Here is a 22,052-nt window from a genome sequence, read left to right as displayed (position 1 = left end):
ACATAAATTATACAATTTAATTATATTACATTAAACAATTATATTTACATAAATCTAGGTGTCAAATATTTGTATGTGTGTGTGTGTGTGTGTGTGTGTGTCAAAATATTATATAATAAATAAATAAATAAATAAAGTCCATTTGTATTGATGTAATATTAATACAAATATTTGACACCAGCGGATGTAAGTATAGATAAATATAATTGTTTATAGCGCTACATCATTTGCGCTTGGCTCTGATGGACCCTTCGTCATATTGATTTCAATTCCTCAGCGTTTTTCTCATTCCTTTTATTATTATTTGTGCCGAATTGTTTATTTTCCAAAACTTTTACGTTATTACTTGGCGTCGCAGTGCGAACTTTTCGTACATTCCTCACGGTCCGCTTTCGCTTCGCTCTCATCCGTCTATTTATTCTCTCTAGACAAACGATCTCGATGGAATTCTTTGTATCGGAGCCATCTAATACCAGGAACGGACCCGCAACGCGGGCCTCGGCTCGACTCGATTTAACTCGCTCAAGTACTCGGAATAGTTATTAATTATCTCCGTGCAGACGCCGGCTAATTGGACCGCGTCGTGTATGCATCTAGCACGCGGGATGTGAGACGCGAAATTTTAATTCCTCACGAATTACAAATCGGCATAAAATCTTCGTTGTCGTTATGGATCAAGTTTTTCTCGCTCTCGCGCAAATGGAACGAAATTCGTTCATATTTCATAAATTTGGCAAATTTGGTAATTTGGTAATTTTCAATGAATTTTGGAAGAAGCACGCGCGAAACTCCACGACCGGGATGGAAAAGAATATTTTGGGAAATAAACGGAAATATACGCGCGAGAGAGGAAAAATTTCGTGAGGAAGCAAGCGAGAAATTGAGCTCAAATGAATTCCTCAAGTCACACTCCGTCTATTTTCCACGGAGATGGGAGAAAGCTATCGACAAGGAGGAAGGACCAAACGGTGCGCTGAACGTTGGTATCCTGCTCTCTGATCGTCGGCTGCATTTCAATGAAGCGACGAGCCGGGAAGTCAGCGAACGAGCTCCCGAGGTGCTCGCACACTGGCCGAAGCGCACCACCGTGAGAAATCGAATTTCCCATGTGAATTTGTCGCGCACGTCGCGATCGCGAACGGAATCCCGAGCTGCCATCGTTTGCATTCGCGATGCACTGCGGTGCGACGCTCGTTCGCGCCGCGGCGGCGCCGCGACGCGTTCGCGGATAAATAATGGCACGTCCATCAAGACGGGCGACGCGCCAACCGTGCGGTTCGTCCAACGGCACATCGGCGTGTTCGCGTTGCATTCTGCAATTTGGATAATGCGCGCACCTCTCTGCTTCACGCGCCGACCTGTCATTATGGAAAGCCCGGGCGTGGAGAGACAATGCGAGAGCGATTAAAGGAATAGGAACGCGCGATAATGAGCGCCGCTCCCGGCGACGAGACGACAGTGCGTAGCCGCACGTGTCGTAACGCACCGTCCCGTTGAGAACATTCGTAGAAGGATCGCGATCGCACATTCCGCGAGGTCTCTATGTCCAGCTAAATCCAATGATGATCGATCATCGAATCCAGATTCGAACAAGCTGCACACAATTCCGGCTCAACCTTGACACAGTCTAGAAAAAGAGAGAAAGCCAAGTTTAATAATTTATTTAATCGTGTATACAAACGCGCGGAGTGCTGTAGAGCACGCAACCTTAATTGATATTGATAGGTTCTTAAGCGCAAATAATGACGAAAGTCCTGATATTAAACGTCGAGGTCAGAATAGTTCTCAGCATTGAATAAATTTTAATGTTAGTTATTATTATCAAAAAAGATTCTTTAAAAGATTCTTTTACAGCTGTATATCATATGGGAGACATAAAAGAGTCGTCAAGCTGATAACGAAAACGATCAGATAGTAATGTTCGGTCGTAAATATTGCTATCGCGGCTGCACTTGCGGCAGCTTGGCCGCTGCCGGTATCGCGCCCCGGCGAGCCACCCTCCACCCTCTTGCAAGTCGGAGCCCGAGCATCGTTACCGATGGCGTACTACGGACAGAGTGCTAGCAGCGGCGCTGGTAGCGCGTCACCGAGGGTGAACTTGATGGTTGCTCGCGTTGTCGGTGCGCGATCAGTGGGTAGACTCTCGCGGGGGTGACAACATACCCCCTCCGCGTAGAGCAGCTAGCCGCCCGCACGTACGTACGTACGTACGGACGGACGGACAGAACGTAGGAACAGGAAGACTGCGGCGCTATCATATGGAGCCGAACGACGGGGTTGCGTGTTAGGCGAATCGGCGGTCCCGCTACCGCGGGACGAGCGCGAGGGCCTACCACGAGGGGAACGCGAATGATCGATCCGACAGTTCGGTGAGTGAGTGAAGGAGCGAGCGAGTGACGAGGTAGCGGAAGAGATCCGCGAAGAAAGAAAGAAGGAAGGAAGGAAGGAAGGAAGGGAGCAAGTGTCTCAGAGAGCTGGCGAGCCAGCCCCGATGGGCTTCCAAGTGCGCGCGTACCGAACTGGCCGGAGAACCCAGAAATGGGTCAACCCAACCCAGCGGCGGCCGGACGTGCGGCCGTTTTCTCGTGCGAGTCACTCGGTGGCCTAGTTTCGTCGGGGGCGAGCAAATAAAAAGAGTCGCGACGCACCCCCTTGGTCCCTTCCGCCCCGTGAGACGGCGGCGACGTTACACGCGTGGAGTCGCCGACATCGACGTCGTCGTCGTCGTCGTCGTCGTCGTCGTCGTCGTCGTGGTGATGATCGTGGTCGTGGTGATCTCGTGATCGTCGTTGTCGCCGTCGTCGCCGTCGTGGATGCGACGTGACGTGTGACGTTGCCGATCGCTGATCGAAGTGTTCGCTCTCTCGCGCGCGCCAAAGAGGAAGAAAGAGTTATGGATTCTTGCGGATTTCCTGCTGGCCTTCGGCTGGCGAGAGTCCATCGATTGACTCGCCGCCCCGACGTCGCGATACAGCCATAAAAGACACGGCTGATAGCCGAGCCGCTGCGGGGTGGAATACCGCCGTGAGGTGAGAGAAGCCACATCAGACCACCGTTGTTTCGTGAAAGTGGGATGATAGAGTGCTTGGAGATGGAGAATGTCCATCATCTCAGTCCCGATTCGCGATTTCTCGCTGTTCTCGTCGAGATCGAGCGCGATACGTTGAGTGATGCGGCTGGTCGGAGTCAGTTGTAGTGGCGCACCGTGATCAGATGCTGCTGTAATCGTCGCGATCTGTTCATTTCAACGGGAGGGTGAAAGAGAGGTAGGAATTCTGTGAGAAAGAATTGCCATCGGAAGGAGCGCGACAATTCGCCACGGTTACTATGCCGCCGACGTGCCGTCGCAACTGCCCGTTTCACGGTCGCGGGAGGGATGCACGGAAGCGCACTCGGTTCGATCGCGCTCCCAGGAGAATTGAGAAATGTCGGGAAAATGGAACCACGTCGCGACAGCGGAATTGCTCTCAAGTGTTCATTCGCGTCGGCCGTGTCCGGTGAAAATTAGAGAGCATCCGGCGGGACGGAGGTGCTCCCGCGCCGTCGAAAGTCATACCTGTAATCGGGTCCAGAGCGGCGCAGCTCGGTGCTCCTCGCCGCGAATGACAAGTCATGCAGGAGTTTACGCAAAAATGTCATTGAATCGTCCAGATGTGCGGGCTGCGTGTCGCATCGGCGATGCGTGAAGGCAAGTTTAATCGATCGGAGCCTCTTTGTTAAACGGGCGAGCGCGATTTGACGTCGATACTCTGCCGGAACCGGTTCCGCGAGAATGACCCAGAGATCGGGGGGTTCACTACGCGGCGGTCACCGCGCCGGGGTCATATCGATTGCCGGAAGAAGCTAATCGAAATTGCGCGCATTACGTCGAATTAACCGTCGTAAAGTGTCGCCTCGTGCCTCTACCACGAATGTGTAGCGTAAGTGAGCCTGAAATAATCGCAATCCGCGGCCTCACCCTCGTTCCGTGTCGCGCCGAACGTCGACCGCGATGGAAATGCCGCGGAAGCGTTTCCTATCTGTGACTCGTGTATCATTTGTGAGGCGCGCTCTCAGCGACACGAAGAATAACGAAGCGAACGGGCCAAATCGAGAGAAACAAGAGAAGTCATTACGATGACAGAGGGAGCGACAGTAATTCTCTCTTAACAAAGATATTAATCGCGAGCGCGATACGGCACGCGCGATAACGCCAAACGTCGCGTAAATATTCATACATCGATTCGCGGTTTTCATTTGCAATTTTAATGTTAGACGCGCGATTGATTGCAAATTATAAATAACGAGCGTGGCTGCCTGTGCGCGGTAGTAATGATCGTTGCTCTCACACTTCCATCGGGATTATTAATGGTAATATGATGAATCTCCGGTAATTAAAGGCTTCCGCAGTGAATGTCGGTAAACGATATTTACGCGGGCGGATTACGTTACTCGTTACCTTCCCTACATTATTTAACCTCGAAAACTCCGAATTAATCTCCGCCTACGCACGTCCACGAGGAGCGCGGGCGCGCGATATCGCTTGGCGGTAAATACGACACGGGGAGGTCCTCTGGTGTCCGGTATCACTCGCTCCGTGATCGCTGTGTTTCTGTGTTAACGCGGAACGATGCAATTTTTTTTTTTTGGCGAAGGATCGGCAACGCTATCCCGGACACGCTGAAAATGGCGTCCAGCAAACTGCCGGAGATGAACTACACGTGCGAGATCTGCGGCCTGGAGGGCTTCAACGACGAGGAGATGCGGTCGCACATGGTGCTGTATCATCTTCAGGGCGCCGCCAACTGTCCATTCTGCGACCTCGGCGAGATCTCGCCCACGGAGATGCTGGTACATGTCAACAGCGCTCACCTGGACTATCTGACCCCAAGGTACGCTTCACCGTCACGAGGACCTGTTCTCTCGGGCCGTGTGTATCCGTGTAATTCACACTTCTGCACATTTTCATTCCTACGTAAAATAATGATAGGGAGAGCACGGTGGAAATAAAATCGCTTTGATTCGCTTTACTTTGTCCAGTTTCTGCCGTTCCCTTTTGCTATTATCGAAAGTTGATAAAACTGGAAAGTTGCATTGGTTTTTTTCGGAGGAATTTAATAAAAATTGGACTATAGATTTTAAGTGCACGAAGAATAGTGGACATGAGATTGACCGATGAATATCATCGCTTTCCATTCGAGTGCGAAAATTTTTATTCGTTCGTTTTATTCCCAATTTTATTATTTATCGACGTGACTGCAAAGTGTCGCTCAACTGTAGCTGCAGATATTCAATGTACATTCGCGGTGTAGAATTGGCTAGCAACCGTAGATTAACCGGCAATTGCCGGGCACCAGTAAATTACCGTGTAACGTTACCAATCCGCCAGTAAATTACCGGTAACTTTACCGACGTGCCGTTTAATTTCACGACCGGTGAGTCAGGATACGCTACACTGGCGAACGGTCTAAATCAGGGTAACGCCGTGAACTTCAAGATTGCGCCTCCCCACACGGATTCGCTATCGATTGCGTTATTTAATGTTACAAAGTTGTAACGAATACCGTTTCACGTAAAAATTGTTGTCACGTGATACAGTTTTAGTATTTTCATTGAAAAAGATCTTTATTTCTCTCTTCTTATTTAAGACTTCGAATAAGAAGACCCGCTTTTTATGCACATATTTTATTTTATTGATATCAATATATTTTTACGACATACGCAATATATCTTTACACGTAACGCTCGCGTGTAAATTCATCCGCATTTAATATAAAATTATAATTTCGCATCGTAGTTAGGCACAACTTAACATCGTCTACGCCTACGCGCGAATTATCGCAGTTCACATGAACATCTAACGCCTAGGTTTAATTTAAAGTGCATGTCACTGCGGTACGAGCGAACTATATATAATCAATAGCGCGTCACACAACACGTGTGCACAATTCAAGCTGCGGAATTCGTCCGAAGATACCCGCGCGCCGTGTGTATGTGTGTATGTGTGTGCGAATAACAGCTGATTTAGAAAATGGCGGGAAACGGCAGGTGGAGAGCGGCGAGGAACGTGAGAGGGTCTTTTCGACTGGGAACTAACGCGACCAGTCAGTACAGTGTTGGCAAACGTCCTGCCTCTCGTCGTCTCGCACCTGCGTGCGCTCGTTCGTAAACGTAAACCGAGGCGTCCGATAATCGCTCGTTCGCAGGTCGTGCGGGCAGTTTACAGTTTTCTTTTTCGTCCTTCTTTTTTTCCCTCGCCGCGTTACATTCCAGCACCCCAGAGAACGATATGATGGCATTCATCGACGACGACTCGTTGATGGACGACCACGGACGCGACGAGTGCAGAGCAGTTTCACCGTCGATGTCCCTGCGACCTCCTTACATGCAGAACGGTTGGGGCAGTTCTCTGGGGTGGCGTGTTAAGGAACAGCAGCAACAGCAGCAGCAGCAGCAGCAACAGCAGCAACAACAACAACAACATCTACAGCAGCAGCAACAGCAACAGCAGCAAAAACAAATATCGCCGAGAAAGCCGGACGTCCAATTGGCGAATCCCAATATGTATAATAATAACAATAATAACAACGCCAACAATGGTAAGCGACCGTTGTCTTGCTTGTGTTTGGTGTGACGAATGAACCATGCGGCACTCGCTTTTTGTTCAGTGTTGGAGGGCGCAGCTGGCCACGGTTCACCGTTGCGTTCAGGCCTAAATCTACAGCTGCGCTCGCACGCTTCCCCAAAACTTCCAATACAGGAGTGCCCGATGTGCCCCTACAGTTCCGACAGTCCGCTCAGGCTGGAAGAGCATATCAATCGCCAACACTTTGATCTCACCTCGCCGTCCTTCCCACCGGAATCACCGCCGTCACGGGACGGTGTCTTCAACTGCCCACTTTGCGTTACGTCTTTTCCGAATTCTTCTGATCTTGAGTTACACGTTAATATTGAGCACAAGGATATACTCAGGTACGTAACTTGTCCGCAGCTTCACGATATCTGCAAAGTGGCGCCACGATTATGTGCTCTCAAACGAATATTCAACTGTTGGGATTAATTTGCAGCCCTGCGAATGGAACAGCCTCACAATCCGACGTAGCCACTATCGGTAGCGACACACCCGCCTGTCCAGTATGTCTCAGTACGTTGTTCAAAAACAATGACGACCTAATGGCACACATCGAAGAACACTTCAGCAAGAAGAACACGCCGTCGCCTGTGACGCCGGACGTGTCGACCGATAGGTTGCTGGCGAAGGATATGGAGAGAAGAGAGAAAGAGGTGAGGAAACTGCGCGAACAGCGTGAGTTCGAGATGCTGAGAGCGCAATACGGCATGGACAATCAGGGTAACTTCCGGGAGCAGAGCGTCACCAATATGCAACGCGCGGTGTACGCGGGCGAGATGACGGTGGCCGACTTCTTTGAGAGGCAGATCGAGCTCCGAGTAGCCGAGAGTAGTGGCATCGACGACGGCAGTTCTTGTACTCGCGGTAAATCATTTTAAAGGGAAATTCTTTTCTACTTAGAAAAGAGAAAAGAAAACTACTCACGACGTTGTTGCTCGTTTCTTTGCGCAGGGCTGGTCCCGAAAGTGCGAGCCGTCAGTCACACATACACTAATGTAGTGAGCACCTGGATGTGTTCCACCGTGGACCATTACGCGTCAACCTACGGCGACAAGGGCTGGGGTTGCGGTTACAGGAACATCCAGATGCTAATCTCGTCTCTCTTGCAGCACACAGGGTACAACGAGCTAGTTTACAAGGCGTGGAGCTCAGGCGCGGGCAGCAATAGCTCCACGGAGAGCCCGTTGCGCACTTCGATGCCATCGATCTCCCGGCTGCAGAAGATGATCGAGTGGGCGTGGGCGCAGGGCTTCGATATCCAGGGTGCTGAGCAGCTCGGCGGTAAACTGGTCAACACCAGGAAGTGGATCGGCGCCACGGAGGTATTCACGCTGCTGTCTAGTTTGAGGATAAAGTAAGTTCCATGATCACGGCCGGTTGCCAAAGTCATACGATGCATACCGTTTTCCCCGACTGTCTCACACAGGTGCCTGCTGGTGGACTTTCACAGACCCACCTGCGCGGACGGTGGCCATCCGGAATTGTTCCACTGGGTCCTGCGGTACTTTCAGAAATACGATGACTTTAAGCCGCCTCTTTACCTTCAGCATCAAGGTAAAACGGACTTCTTATTGACCTCTCGAGTTATCGTCCTTATTATTATGCCTATAAGGCATAACAATAAAGGATGATGGTTGTAATTAAAACGCGACAATCGCCGCGAAAACGAAGCAAATCGAACATTCGATGAATAATGCAAGATCGATTATTATTATAATCGTTCTCCCGGTAAGATAACGCATCCATCGTTCCGTTCAGGACACAGTAGAACGATAATGGGCGTGGAACAGTTGAGGGACGGCTCCATAATCATGTTGGTGTTAGATCCCAGTCACAGTCCGGCGCAAATGTCACATTTCAACAGCACAAGCAGCGCGCCCGGTGCGATGCGACTCGTGCGGAAGTCTACAGCGGCGATGAAAGCCAGACAGTACCAAGTGGTCGCTGTAACCGGCATTATGGACACAGAAGCGCAGTATCAAGTAATAACACCTTTAAACCGTTATTTATGGACGATACGCGCGTAGCGCCCGTTCTATTTTCACGTGTCTCCCTCTCTCTTTCTCTCTCTCTCTCTCTTTTTTCAGCATAGTAAAGTTCTACGATCAATGCGTGTTCCTCAAGACAGGTGAGAGTTGCTGGTTCGAGAAGCAAACGAGCTCGAGCCTCGAAGCGCAAAGACTATAGACTACTGCCTCAAACCGATCTTGTCCGGCATCCTTCGAGTTACGTGACCGCGATGTCCTATGTTCTCTACCGCTAGCCGACTTACTCCATTGTAGTAGTTGCAGATAATATTATTTAACAATATATTCTTGCATCTCTCTAGCCGTTAATGGTGGACTGACTCCTTGATAAATCGTTATGCCCGCGCAATAAGCCCGCGAGGGCGGAGCTGACTTGCACGGATATCAAAAGGCTCTTCGACGCGCTGCCGTTCGAGCGATTTTAATGTAACTCGTTTTGATTTTAATGTAAAATCTCCGCCGCCCCCTCCTCGCTGTCTCCCCACCCCCAAACGTGGGAGAAAGTCCTTATATCTTAAAGTGAATAAGAAAGTTCGTCGTACTACGCGCGCGCGCGCGGATGAATTTCTATGAATCTCCGCGAGAATTATCAACTCTGGAAAATGAATGTGTGTCTCTATGTGTGCTTGAGAATAAAAAAAAAGATGTTCAGAGAAGAAAGAGATCGGCAGATCCGTGAGAGGAAGATACTGTTAAAAATGATCGTCGTGTTTCTCTTGTCCAAAAAAAATGTTCTGCTCAATCTTCACCGCGGCGAACAGGCTGCGCTAATCCTTAGCCGACCAATCGTCTCGCACTGATCGATTGATCATCATCGAGAAAGTCGTGGCAGAGCTTGGGAAAAAAAGAAAAATGCGAATTGGAGACTTTTTCGTAGCTGTGATGCTTGGAAAACTCGGAGACTTTTTCGTAGCTGTGATGCTGTTATCAATTCAACGCTGATCACTCATAAATCCGATGGACACACTCTTGGAAACGCTCCAGAATCGACGCGCGGTGTTCCCAGTGCACTCGTCTCGTTCTTCACATTCCGCGACTCGCGACGAAGGATACTTCTCGTCAACACGTCGATTTTTAGTCAATATGAAAAGTGCCGAGAGCCATACAATATATACAATTACAACAAATTTTATATAATGATACGAAAGATATTCTTTGACGAATTTTGATTGCTAAAAACGCTTCTATGGGAGTCTGGAGTGTCTGCAAAAGTGACTATATCGCATTTTCATACATATATGTATACATACATATACACACACACACACATATGTATATGTATATACATATATATATATATATATATATATATATAAAATGTGTATATATATATATATATATATATATATATATATATATATATATATTTATATACATACATATATACATATGTATATATGTACACATACGGTATACACATACAAAAACACAGACACACACACACATTACACATTTGCACACTCTCTTCGTTATATCGTATTTCACTTGCCCACACATAAAAAGTACAACTACTTTCATACTAATTACAAATATTCTATTTAATTATTCAATCGATTCTAGGCTACATTTATGTCCTAGCTCGTAAGTCCAACGCAATGCTGTGAATGAGAAGATAGATGAAGAAAAAAAAGAAAAATACTACAGAGTCCATTTACTTGTTATTTATATTATACACTTTACGATTACGTGACTTAAATTCTTATTATTATTAATCTTGTCATGTTTCTCACACACATAAATTGTACTGATATATCTCTAAGATCTATCTATTATTATAGTTAAAGATGTATTTGCGACCATTCGATGGCGGACGCGACACCCACCCAATCCGCGTGAACGTCGTGTCGTTGTTTTGTATAGCTTCGATAATTATGGTGCACCAGTCGAATGTAAGTTTGTCTTTCAGCCCAGTAGGACCACGTCGCAATAACGATACGACGACTGACCGCAAAGAAACGTCAAAAACGATGACGGTTATTAGTTATAATACTGAATTTCGCCATAAGTCGATTAAGAATCTGTTCATTATTTGGAGTGTTCAGGGAAACCAAGCTGTGGAATTGTTATGCAAGAAGTAAAAACCTTCGCATTAGCCACACATCAAATTAAAATATATGCTTTGTTAGAATTCCCAGTATGGCTTCTCCTTTTATATTCCCAGTCTCTTCATTTCAGAGATGAAAGATTAAGATCTGCTATCAAAGAACATGAGAAAAAATTGCCTGAAGAGAGCGTTGATGAGGATATATTTACTCTGAATAAATAATTAATTATATAAATTTTATTTTTTATTAGTAATAAACTTTATCAATAATCTGCTTTACAATCTTGTTGTGTCACAGACAGAAGAGCAACAAAAAATATGAATTTATCTACATTATGAGGAACTCATTTAGTTTGATGCAAACAATACTATCTCTACAAATTCTAGGAGTAATGTACAAAGGCATTACGTAAACATCAAAATGCCTATCACCTGAGTGTTGTCAAGATTCTTTGTTCTTCATGGCGGGATCCTTGCACGGTAATATAATCTTCCTTCTCACATTGTATTTTATATATTAAATCCCATAGATCTCATACAAACTTTGTGCGCTTCTATAAGATCGCCGCAATTTTCCTCGCCTTTTTCTATTATACTGTGAACAGAGGAATTTAGATATAACAATGGTGCAATAGCTATTGATGCAATATTTCCTACACAACATCTAACATTTTGAGAATTTCTTAGAAACGTCTTATATTCCGATTTTGGACATAGTGTTGTGTGGGTTGTTGATTGCATGCATTGCTACTTGTCACATTATTCTTTGTCTTTCTTTTCTGTATAAAAATCAAAGATATATGTACGTGGAATCATTGATCGTATATTAAAATATAAATTAAAGAGATTGCCATTGATATATGTGTATCCTAGTCATGATAATTACCGCAATATTTCTAACCAATATATTTGTGCAAATATAACTCGAATTATAATTTACATACCATGTGTCCCTCGCTTTCTTTGTTTCAGGGCAAGCGCAGCAAGGTTTTAATTTCTTTTTCTCCTCCGCCTTGACCTCTACTTTCGTCGGTTCATTGCCCATTTTTAGTAATTATATCACACTAGGTTCAAGAAAAACAACGGAAAATTTGCAACAATTTCCACAATGTGTGAAACGCAAGTGCTGTATGCGCAGTAGCGCGACCTGTCGGCATCTTTAATGTAACGTTCAGTCGCACCACAATGTATATAGTGCTGCCGCTGTGTTCGTAATATGTGAACTTTCTAGTGTCATGCTCAGAAATTCGTCTCTGTAGATAACATAGCAGACAGCTTCGGTTTCGTTCCGTACTATGTCGGCGGACGGGAACGAGTCTGTTGGTTGCGAAGACATAGAGAAAATAATAAAGGTACGTGGCTATAGAGATAAAATTTAAAAAATAGAGAGGCGCAATGCGCTGATTAGACTTTCAAATCACTCTTTGATTGTTCCAAATTAAATTTATAAATTTTACCTTTACTGTCAAGATTGAAAAAAATTTGAAATAAGTATCCTAGAAGAAAATTTATATTAAATAGTAGAAACCGATGTAATTTGATTTTTGTATGTGTTATTAGATGCTTGATACACACATGAAATAATGAAGGTACGTGACTATGGAGATAAAATTAAAAAAAAAAATAGGCGCAATGCTGATTAGACTTTTAAATCACTTTGATTTAAATCACTTTGATTGTTCTTAACTAAATTTATAAATTTTACCTTTACTAAATTTATAAATTTTACCTTTACTGTCAAGATTGAAAAAAATTTGAAACAAGTATTCTAATAGAAAATTTATATCAAATAGTAGAAACCGATGTAATTTGATTTTTGTGTGTGTTATTAGATGTTTGATACACACATGAAATATATTTATTATTTATTGACATTATATAATTGTTTCACACAACATCCGGCACACAGTTAGCACGCGACAAGACGCGCGAATATCTAGCGAAGTTCCATTTTTACCTAATTATATCGTGTATTTATCATGTCTGTTCTTGAATCGATCGGAAAGAAAGTTTCTCACTCACGGAATTCCTTCGGTATGTTTCAACATACTCGCGTGCCTGCACGCACGCTTTACGCACGCAGTACAAGATGTATCTACACAAGACTTGAATAACATCGGAGTTATTATTCGCTTCTTTGGGTGCACCCCACAACAAAGCTCCGTCAACACGAATAATGACAATATCAGCACGAATAATGACAATATCTCTATCAGTGATTTAAATATTCCGCGCGAAAAAATTTTTTCGATAGTTTTCGAAACTATTTCTTTTCTCGAGACTGATGAAAGTTATTTCTGAACTCTTTAAAAAATGTAAAAGTAAGGTAAAAATTTGGATACGTACAGTAGATTGCAAAACGTTTTAGACACGTTGGGAGCTCACCAAACTGTCAAAATTAAGAGCCGTTACCGACCGATTATGCAATAATAATATAATTAATAAGGTAATTAGGAGTATTAAATAATAATAATAATACTAATAACTAATAATAATAATTAATAATATAATTATTGGGCAAGTCCGTCATACAGAATGATTCTCAATTTTGATAGTTTACTGAGCTCCCAATTATGTATGTATTGAATATATATATATGTATGTATGTATGTTATATTAAAAGTTAAAATATTTATATAAAGACCGAAACAATAAGAAGTTCCAGAATTAAGTACGTGGCCAGACATTGGCATTTTTCTTTCAATTGCAGAACAATCCACGCTAAGACGAATCAATGTCGCGCAACTTCATCTTTCATTTAATATCCAATTAATTCCACTCGGTTCTCTGAATGCAGCGTGCGAAGAATCCGACGAGTGAAGAGGAGGCAGCGCGGTCTTAACGAGCGCGCACACGACTAATTGCTCGACTAACTAACCGAGCCCGATAGAATTAAACGACGTCGGGAAGCTGATTGATAAACACGAAGAGTTTTTGCCGCGACGCCCGCAACTTTCTACGTCGCTACCGCGTTTTCACTCGTAATCTATCGCATCTGCCGATCGGATATCGAAACCTTGAAGGGCAGATGGTGTCGGGGCGATGCGTGATTACGACGTAGCAGGTGTAGTCTTGAGCTCGCTCGTTCGCCCGCTCGCGCGCGCGACAGGTGAACCGGAGACGGCTTTAATTCCCGCCTGCGCTCAAGATTGCCACCGAATGTGGAAAGTCTCGCAGCTTGCAACCTGACGAGAAAACAAAAGAACTTTTCCCTCGAAAACAAGAAATTGAGAGCACCCTTTCAAGGAAAGAGCATCTCGCGCATCGATCAAACCGCGTTAAAGAAATTATCATTAGGTTAGATCATTAGATTAGGTTAGCTTATTCTTCAGTTGCAAACAGCGTTCTTGTTCCCTTTTATATTCTGTTACACAGTGAGAGAAAAAATATCTAAAAAATGTAAATATTTATCCAGGATATGTGTGAGTACTAATAAATAAATATAAATATAAAATAGGTAAGTACTAATAATAATATATTTACTTAAATACACGTTCTTTTATTTCAACAGAATGAACAATTGTTTTCATGAAGAGCTAAGATTTTAAGAAAATGTATATCTTCTTACTTGAACAATATTTTATATTAGTACAAGCGAATATGTTATTCGTACGCACTGAATAAATATATTCCATTTCTTAGACACTTGTTTTCTTAGTGTATACTTACTTCACTCTAAAGACAAGTGCAACCCAATTGCAACTAAAGCGGCCCATTAATTCCCGCCTGCGCTCAAGATTGCCACCGAATGTAGAAAGTCTCGCAGCTTGCAACCTAACGAGAAAACAAAAGAACTTTTCCCTCGAAAACAAAAAATTGAGAACACCCTTTCAAGGAAGAAGCATCTCGCGCATCGGTCAAACCGCGTTGAAGAAATTATCATTAGGTTAGACCTTATTCTTCAGTTGCAAACAGCGTTCTTGTTCCCTTTTATATTCTGTTACACAGTGAGAGAAAAAATATCTAAAAAATGTAAATATTTATCCAGGATATGTGTGAGTACTAATAAATAAATATAAATATAAAATAGGTAAGTACTAATAATAATATATTTACTTAAATACACGTTCTTTTATTTCAACAGAATGAACAATTGTTTTCATGAAAAGCTAAGATTTTTAAAAAATGTATATCTTCTTATTTGAACAATATTTTATATTAGTACAAGCGAATATGTTATTCGTACGCACTGAATAAATATATTCCATTTCTTAGACACTTGTTTTCTTGGTGTATACTTACTTCACTCTAAAGACAAGTGCAACCCAATTGCAACTAAAGCGGCCCATTACCCGTTCCAGTCGCGTGCGCGCGCGATTTTCAAGGCGAAGAGAACCGGCATTATTGCGCGCGGAAACCGCGGAACCGCGTCTTGGCGATAATTTATTTCGGGCATCTCTACGCGAGGAGACACGCGCGGAATACAACACGCGATCGATCGTGCGTGTCCCGGTATTGATTGATCGACCGTCCGCGTGCACGCGTGGTCGCACCGCGAGAGTGAATCGAGCGGATCGCTTCGCATGCTCCGCGTATAGTCGCGTGGCTTCGGTTTTTCCCAGGACGACGCGATTTCCGACGCGACGCAGGCCCGTGTTGTTCTTCTCGTAAATATAAACCGACACTCGACAGTGGGAGAACGACTGGGAATAATTCCGCCGGATGAATACTAACGTACCTTTGTCGACTGCTACCACCGACGGTGTCATACCTCTCCTCTCTCTCTTTCTCTCTCTTTCTCTCTCTCTCTCTCTCTCTCTCTCACTCAGGGTCTCCTTTTTACGATAATGAAGACCCGGCGTCGCGATAAGAATACCACTTAGCGATCGGTGACGTCCGTGAGAGCGCGGAGAGGATTTCGCGGACTCGCGATTTCCCGACGCGCTTTCGCACCTTCCGACAGGTGCGACCTCGCGTCCGCGAAGTGCGATCGAGCGGCTTTTTCGAGTTTGCCCCGGGGACGGCGCTCTTTTATGCCGATGGCTGTAAATCGTACCGCTACACTACGTCGTAAAGCTATCCGGGAAGCCGTAAAACAAACGCCGGCTTCGCGGTCGGCGATCCTCCCGGCGAAACTAGTTTCGGAGCAGCAATTAATTCCGTCGTCGAGGATCGACTCGGTTGACGACGGGTACGCCGATCGATCGATGACGTGTCGTGAGATATGGTGTTAATTAGATCGCAACAACTAGGTGCATATTTTAAGAAGTAGATCTGAAAATACGCGGATATTATCGTTGAAGTATAAGTAAGGTAGAAATATTAATGTATCTGGACATCAATAACACAGATACCTAACTCGGGACATTTTTATTGTTTTGGTTTTTAGATATGAATATTTAAACTTTCAACGTAGAATATACGTAAAGGAGACAAATAGTGACAATTTAAATTTCTCCTATTTCCCGCGTCTATGCGTACTACCACCGTCAATAGCGAGTAAGTTCTCGAATATCTAATCATCTTTGAAAAAAGCGATTAAACTGCTAAGCCAAACATAGCTAATAAAGAAGCCTAAAATTTTGGCCTTTGTGAAACAAGGTAAAATCTGAATATTATTGGATATTTCTATTGTTATCTATATATTTAGATTGTTTTGATTCCTGAACTCCTAAATGAGATTTTATATGTTCAGCGTTGTATAATAAATGTGTTTCTTCTAGTGTGATCTAACCTCTATACGTATATATTAATTTATTTATTGTTTTAAGTGTTTCAAAAGAAGAGACTCCTGAGACAAAGAGTGAAAAATTTTTAATAACGTTACTTGTCTTATTCAGTGTTAGTTGAATTGCATTTCTTCCCACTTATTTTGTTGGGTGTAACTTAAAAGCCATTAAACTAGGTTTAAATACAGAAAATATTAATAATTAATTTGAAAAATCACTTTCCAAAAGCACGTCATATTATTTCACCAAAATTAAATTTTATACATCATTTGTTTTAATAAAATTCTTACATATGGCAGTAAAGAAATTATATTTCAATTTTTATATAATCACATACATCGTCAAAAGAGAACTAAATGAAAGTTCAGGACTGTTTTTCATGATTGTCATCATTTGCCTTACATTGAGGCAAATAGTGACAAAATTTTAGTTTCTAAAAATCTAGTTATTCCATATGACTTATGGGTCTTGTAATTCAGTTTTTCGTATAATTGAAGGTAGAAAATATCGTTTTAGTAAATCATCAATAGACAATTGATAATTCGACAACTTGAAAATAGCTTACAAGGGAGAAAAAATATCCGTCACTATTTGCCTCACTCTCCCTTACATATTCAATATATGTACAGAGTGACAGTTTATGACACATCATGATCGTGTGCAAGTAGAACTTATCCTCAAATTGATAACACAAAATTACTTTACTATTTCGCAAAAAACCACGTGAAATTTGGATTAATTGAAAGAACGCGCGATACAGTGGAGATGACCTGCGATAGCAACGATTTGTACATCAGATCAAATTGAACAAAAAAGTCTTCTACCATTTTGCAAATGACTATAGATTTTTTGTTATTAATTAAAGAAGATTGGTGCATGATTATGTGCGATAATGTGTAGCACACTTCTTTAACTCTTCTAAAATTATTTCTTTTCGTTTATATTTAATAGCGTGCGATATTTAAAGTTCGTAGAAGAGAGAGATTCTGCGGTGCGTTCTCCGCGTTCCCGAATCGATCGATACCCGACTGGTCCGTGAAGAATACGGATTGGTAACCCTTCTCACGTGAAGTATAGTGTTTCAATGTCAGTTACAGGAAGTAACTCGATACAGTTGGCTTCTGCACACGTGCGGACGCTTACGCGGAATAATGTGTCTGAAACGGCCGCCGCGACCGGATAAGATTCGCACGATTAAACAGCGGATCGACAGCGTCTCCAACGGCATCGATATGAATCGACCATATCGATCCCATAAATTACGCAATTACATGTTGCGCAATTACTTTAGCACAGCGAGAAAGAGTCACGGGCGATTTAACAGAAAATAACAGCAGTGCTGCGCGATCATTCGTTTACAATTCACAAAAGGAGCACTCGGATAATTTATGAACGCCGAAGTGTCACGCGTGCGCGCGCGAGTAAGAATACAAGAGCGAAATCGTCGTCAGCGCGTCAACGACTCGTCGCCAGAATAAAGAGAATTTGCGAGGCACTGCTCGCACCGGAAAGGCGAGGACCGATATGAGAATCACTGGATAACAGAAGGGCGCGTGCCAAGGGTTCGCATCTGCTGCAGTTGCTTTCACAGCCCCTCGTTCTTTTCTGTGAAGAACGCTACCACCGTCACCACCGCTGCCTGCCACCTACCGCCGCCACTGCCGCCATCGTCATCGATGTGTGAGACCCCGGGTTACAAAAAGAGGAAAAAAGCCGTAGGGGGAAAAAAGAGGAGGGACGCTTCCGCAGGAAGCACCGATCCTTCTTGCGTCCCTTATTGAACGCACGTCGTTCGAACGGCGGACGAAGAAGTTCAAGCGCAGCGAGTCGTACGGGACTCGTGTGCAATTATCGCGCACGAGAAACTCGAGACACCGAACTCGCTCGTTCGCGAAACCCTAAAGAAGGACTACGACGTCGCGATCACTGTGATTTCGCGTGTCCTTTGGCTAGGACATTGCTGCTGCAGTCGTTGCCGCGCCGAGTAACATCCTCGCGAATTATCGCAAAAAGGAGCTCTCAGAGCGGCTAAGTGAGTGCTGTCGTTGCTATTAGCCGCACGCAATCGGTCTTATGCAAAAAGCAAAGGAAAGGAAAATTAACTTAATCGTTAATAAACTCTGTAAAAAGTAACGAGCAAAGTACCATTCAAAACAGAGACAGGTTTGAGTAGATGAATCACTTTTGAGCACAGAGCCGCAATATGTGTCTCCATTATTTGTCTAGGAATTTTCTTATTTTAATCAGATAGCAAAATTAGATATACATGTGAAATATTATCCTAAAATTGTTGAAATTCCTCTCCCTATTCCCTATTCCTCAGATCTCATCAGCTCAAAATTCTGTCGGAGAGAGGGAACATTTTATCTTGTATTTTTACGGGTTCGATTTTGCCTCCCCTGATTTTCCAAGACCAGGGGGAAAAAAGATGCATCGAGGGGTTTCATTTTGTTTACGCTCGTTTAAAAGCCGCCGAACGTAAAAGCGTCTCAGAACGAGACGGGAATCAATACGTCCCTGTGCTGGGGCCCTGAGGAAGGGGACCGTGCCAGGTAAGCAGCTGCAAGCATCTGCAGGGGCAGCGGCAGCCGCGTGTTTAAATTAGTCCCGGCACAACTGTCGTCCGCGCAACATGTACGGAAGATCGTTCCCGAGACCGGTGCTTCGAAAATCGAATTAACGTATACGTGAGAGAGATCAACGCTCGTTGCATCTTGGGGCGTCTTTATTTTTGTCGCATGAACAAGCACGAGCTTTCTTCATTTCGATGTCCATTTAATCATCCTCCTGACGAGTAACCGGCAAAACTATCATTTGTGAGAAGAAATTGTCTCCTTTCCATAAACTGCCAGGAGACGATTCCGACGATCGATCATCGAAAGTTCCCAGACGATTGGAACTCGATTCAAGTGCGACGGCTGAAAGATGCTAGTGATAAATTGATGTACGCCGGACGTGTACTTAATTATATTCAATCAGACAGGTAGATAAAAAGAAAGCGAGAGAGAAAGAGTGGAAGGAAGACAAATTGATGGCCCTGAAATCGAAAGTGAAGAGAACGATAAGACTTGCCTAAATGGTCGTATGAGGAGTCAAGAAGGAACAGGAAGTAGACGAAGATGCTGCTACTCAGGCTGATCGTGACGTTGGGCGTGTGCTGGGCCGTCAAGTGCGATCTATTGGATCTCTATGTCCAGCACATGGACGAGACCATGAGGACGATGTTTTACAGGGGTAAACGGCATCCCATGGACCCGGCCTCCCGCATCAAGAGGAGCCTGACCGAGGTGGAGCCCGTACTCAGGGTCGGTAACTTCAAGAAGCAGCGCTTGAACTTCGACGAGGATTGGTTGACGTACTGGAAGGCGCATAAGAAGATGTATTACAAGAACGATGCCTTGGATTTTCCGAACAAGAGGGAGGAGAATCTGGATCCTGATCAGCATGAGATACTGTCGAGCAATTTCGAGAAGCCGACGACGACGACATCCGAAGTTGCTACCGAAGCGAATGCATCGGTTCTGATCGAGATTGCGAAACCGACACCAAGCGTCGCTGAGAACAAAGTGCAGTCGATTATTCCGCACAAACCCATGATAATCGAAGATCGAGGAGAAGAATTTGAGGACGAGTTGCCGGTCGGGCAGGAGCAAACAGCTGAACTCGACGAATTGGCCAGCAGAGTGTCGGAGAAACTCCCGCTGGAAGACTCGAAGAACCTCGAAATGGAAGTGGAGAACGAAGAGAAATCGCAGTTCGAAGTCATCAGCGAGAACGACAGGATTAACCCGAAAGTGCTCGACGATCCCAGTTTCAAGAGACCACCAAAGTCGTGGGGTCGCACGCCGAAGAAGTATTTTCCTCTCGTCGACAAGCTAGTCAAGGATGCGCGCGAGACGGAGAGTCGTGTTAAGGATGAGACGGTGAGGACGAAGAGGAGTCCGCAGAAGCAACTCGGGAAGCCGAGGTTTACCAGGTACGAAGTCCTCGACGAGGATGGCGATGTCATTCTCGAGTGGGATCCCTCGGACGAAGAGGAGGTGACTTTCAGGGTCACCGCCAGAACGTTGGGCTACGTCGGCATCGGTTTCAACGAGAAGAGTTACATGAAGGGCGCCGACATCCTGCTCGCTTGGGTAGACGATCACACGGGCGCTGTTAACCTGCTGGTGAGTCTCTCTTTTTGTTTCCTTCTATTTCGTCGATCCCGATTCCGCCGTCGGATCGATACGGAGGCGACAGGCGTGCGCGATCCGATCGATAAATCTCGAAAAGGCTCAGGTAGATATTCTCGTCCTTACAAAAAGGTATCGGAGCTGCATAGTTCCGGCGACCCGTTGGTCAGTCGGCAGCATACATCTATATTACGGAAGCGCTGATTCCTCCCGGCGATTTCTCGTGTAATGTGGCGCTTTAATCATTAATGTGACGGATCGTTGACTTGAACGTCATATGCTTCAGCATTAGCGTTGGTCAGCGTTGATTTTTCCACCGAAGCGATTCCCCCCTTCTCCCTACGATTATTTATTTTTATCTTTTGAAGCGATTGTTCTTGTAACAATTAATGTTCACAAGGTAATGCAGAAATCCATCACTTTTAATTATTTAATTGATTACTCTTTATTACTCGCGCTTTATACACGGAACAAATCTTAGTTTGTGCAACGGAATGGTTAGGGAAGCGAAAACTCGATGACGACAACATTTACCTGTATTGATTGAATGGAAATCTTCTACAGAAAAATTTTTCTGTTTCTACAATCAAATTTTCTGGTTATCCTTGGACAACATTTTCAAGAACGTATTAATTCGTTGTTACTTGAAAATTATTTCAAATGAGATATCTCAAATTCGAATTTTGAATCAGATGTAAGTTTTTCAACTGAATCGTGATTATACACTGAGAGAAAAAAATAATTGGAACAACTATAATCTCACTATATTTTATAGTTTATTTTGGCTTCAAACATATATTTATAGTTCATCTAAACATGAAGATATAGCAGAATGAACACAGATTTATAGTCACCATTTTATTACTCTATGTGTATAGTAAAGCACACTTTGGGAATATAGTTACATGTACCTATATTTGCCAAATATTCCAATTGTATTGACTATATAACATAGTTAATTTGTCTTACCATTCAATATTTGCTATCTTACTATACTTTTTATTTCAAATAATTATAATTCTTGATAAAAGTTTTACATGGGTCAATTATACTATGCTTATATTGTAAATATTACAAACATTATAGTGACATTTACTATAAAAATAATATTCCTAACTATAATCTTTTTACTATGCCATTATAGTTCCAAATATCATACATTTTTCTCTCAGTGTACATGTGATATTACGTATATCATATGATTCAAATAAAAAAACTCAGATTTAACTTTAAATTCAGATCCAAGTATTTCATGTGACACAAGGTTCAGGTAACGACCATCAACACGGACCTCAGTTCACGAGTTGAGTTTTTCTCTTCCCGTGCACAAAGGCTAATTATTCTCACACGACCGCGACATGGTGGGAGTTAACGTGGCCGTAGCAAAAAGCGACCTGCGTAGGCATGAGAACGCGCGATCAAGGATTAATAAAGCGATCGGCGGTCTAGATGGACTAATGGATCGCCGTCGTCGCCGTCGTCGAACCGTCGCGTGGGAAGGACTCGTTTACTCCTTATCGTTGCATC

The 22,052-nt window shown here is 43.9% G+C and overlaps 3 protein-coding genes across 8 annotated transcripts in view; 2 read left to right on the top strand and 1 right to left on the bottom strand.

Moving 5' to 3' along the window:
• Positions 1-10,322, top strand: part of LOC116851871 (zinc finger-containing ubiquitin peptidase 1-like) — a 30,568-nt gene extending 20,246 nt beyond the window's left edge. For 2 of the 6 annotated variants that reach the window (XM_032831727.1, XM_032831728.1), the window contains exons 4-11: positions 4,635-4,871; positions 6,253-6,578; positions 6,648-6,951; positions 7,047-7,474; positions 7,562-7,964; positions 8,037-8,164; positions 8,369-8,592; positions 8,698-10,322. In XM_032831727.1, the coding sequence (XP_032687618.1) occupies positions 4,666-4,871; positions 6,253-6,578; positions 6,648-6,951; positions 7,047-7,474; positions 7,562-7,964; positions 8,037-8,164; positions 8,369-8,592; positions 8,698-8,742 (2,064 nt within the window). In that variant the 5' untranslated portion in view covers positions 4,635-4,665 and the 3' untranslated portion in view covers positions 8,743-10,322. The other 4 variants (XM_032831731.1, XM_032831730.1, XM_032831726.1 and 1 more) reach the window with 4 other exon arrangements.
• Positions 10,323-10,900: 578 nt separating this feature from the next.
• On the bottom strand, positions 10,901-11,832 carry LOC116851872 (cytochrome c oxidase copper chaperone). The gene is made up of 2 exons (XM_032831733.1): positions 11,626-11,832; positions 10,901-11,276 (listed from the first exon to the last, which is right to left on the bottom strand). Exons 1-2 carry the CDS (start codon positions 11,724-11,726, stop codon positions 11,192-11,194), a joined length of 186 nt encoding a protein of 61 aa, XP_032687624.1. The 5' UTR covers positions 11,727-11,832; the 3' UTR covers positions 10,901-11,191.
• A 7,108-nt stretch (positions 11,833-18,940) lies between these two features.
• The window catches only part of LOC116851877 (MOXD1 homolog 1), a 31,453-nt gene continuing 28,341 nt past the window's right edge, over positions 18,941-22,052 (top strand). Inside the window, exon 1 of the mRNA XM_032831747.1 lies at positions 18,941-20,519. Coding sequence (XP_032687638.1) covers positions 19,470-20,519 — 1,050 coding nt within the window. The 5' untranslated portion in view covers positions 18,941-19,469. The remainder of the gene's footprint in view (positions 20,520-22,052) is intronic.

This window comes from Odontomachus brunneus, unplaced genomic scaffold (genome assembly GCF_010583005.1).
Source record: "Odontomachus brunneus isolate Ranch 3 - 2012 unplaced genomic scaffold, Obru_v1 Obru_scaffold_195, whole genome shotgun sequence".
NCBI classification, from domain to species: domain Eukaryota; kingdom Metazoa; phylum Arthropoda; class Insecta; order Hymenoptera; family Formicidae; genus Odontomachus; species Odontomachus brunneus.
The sequence above is the reverse complement of the archived record's forward strand: the minus strand, read 5'-3'. Positions and strand labels throughout refer to the sequence as shown.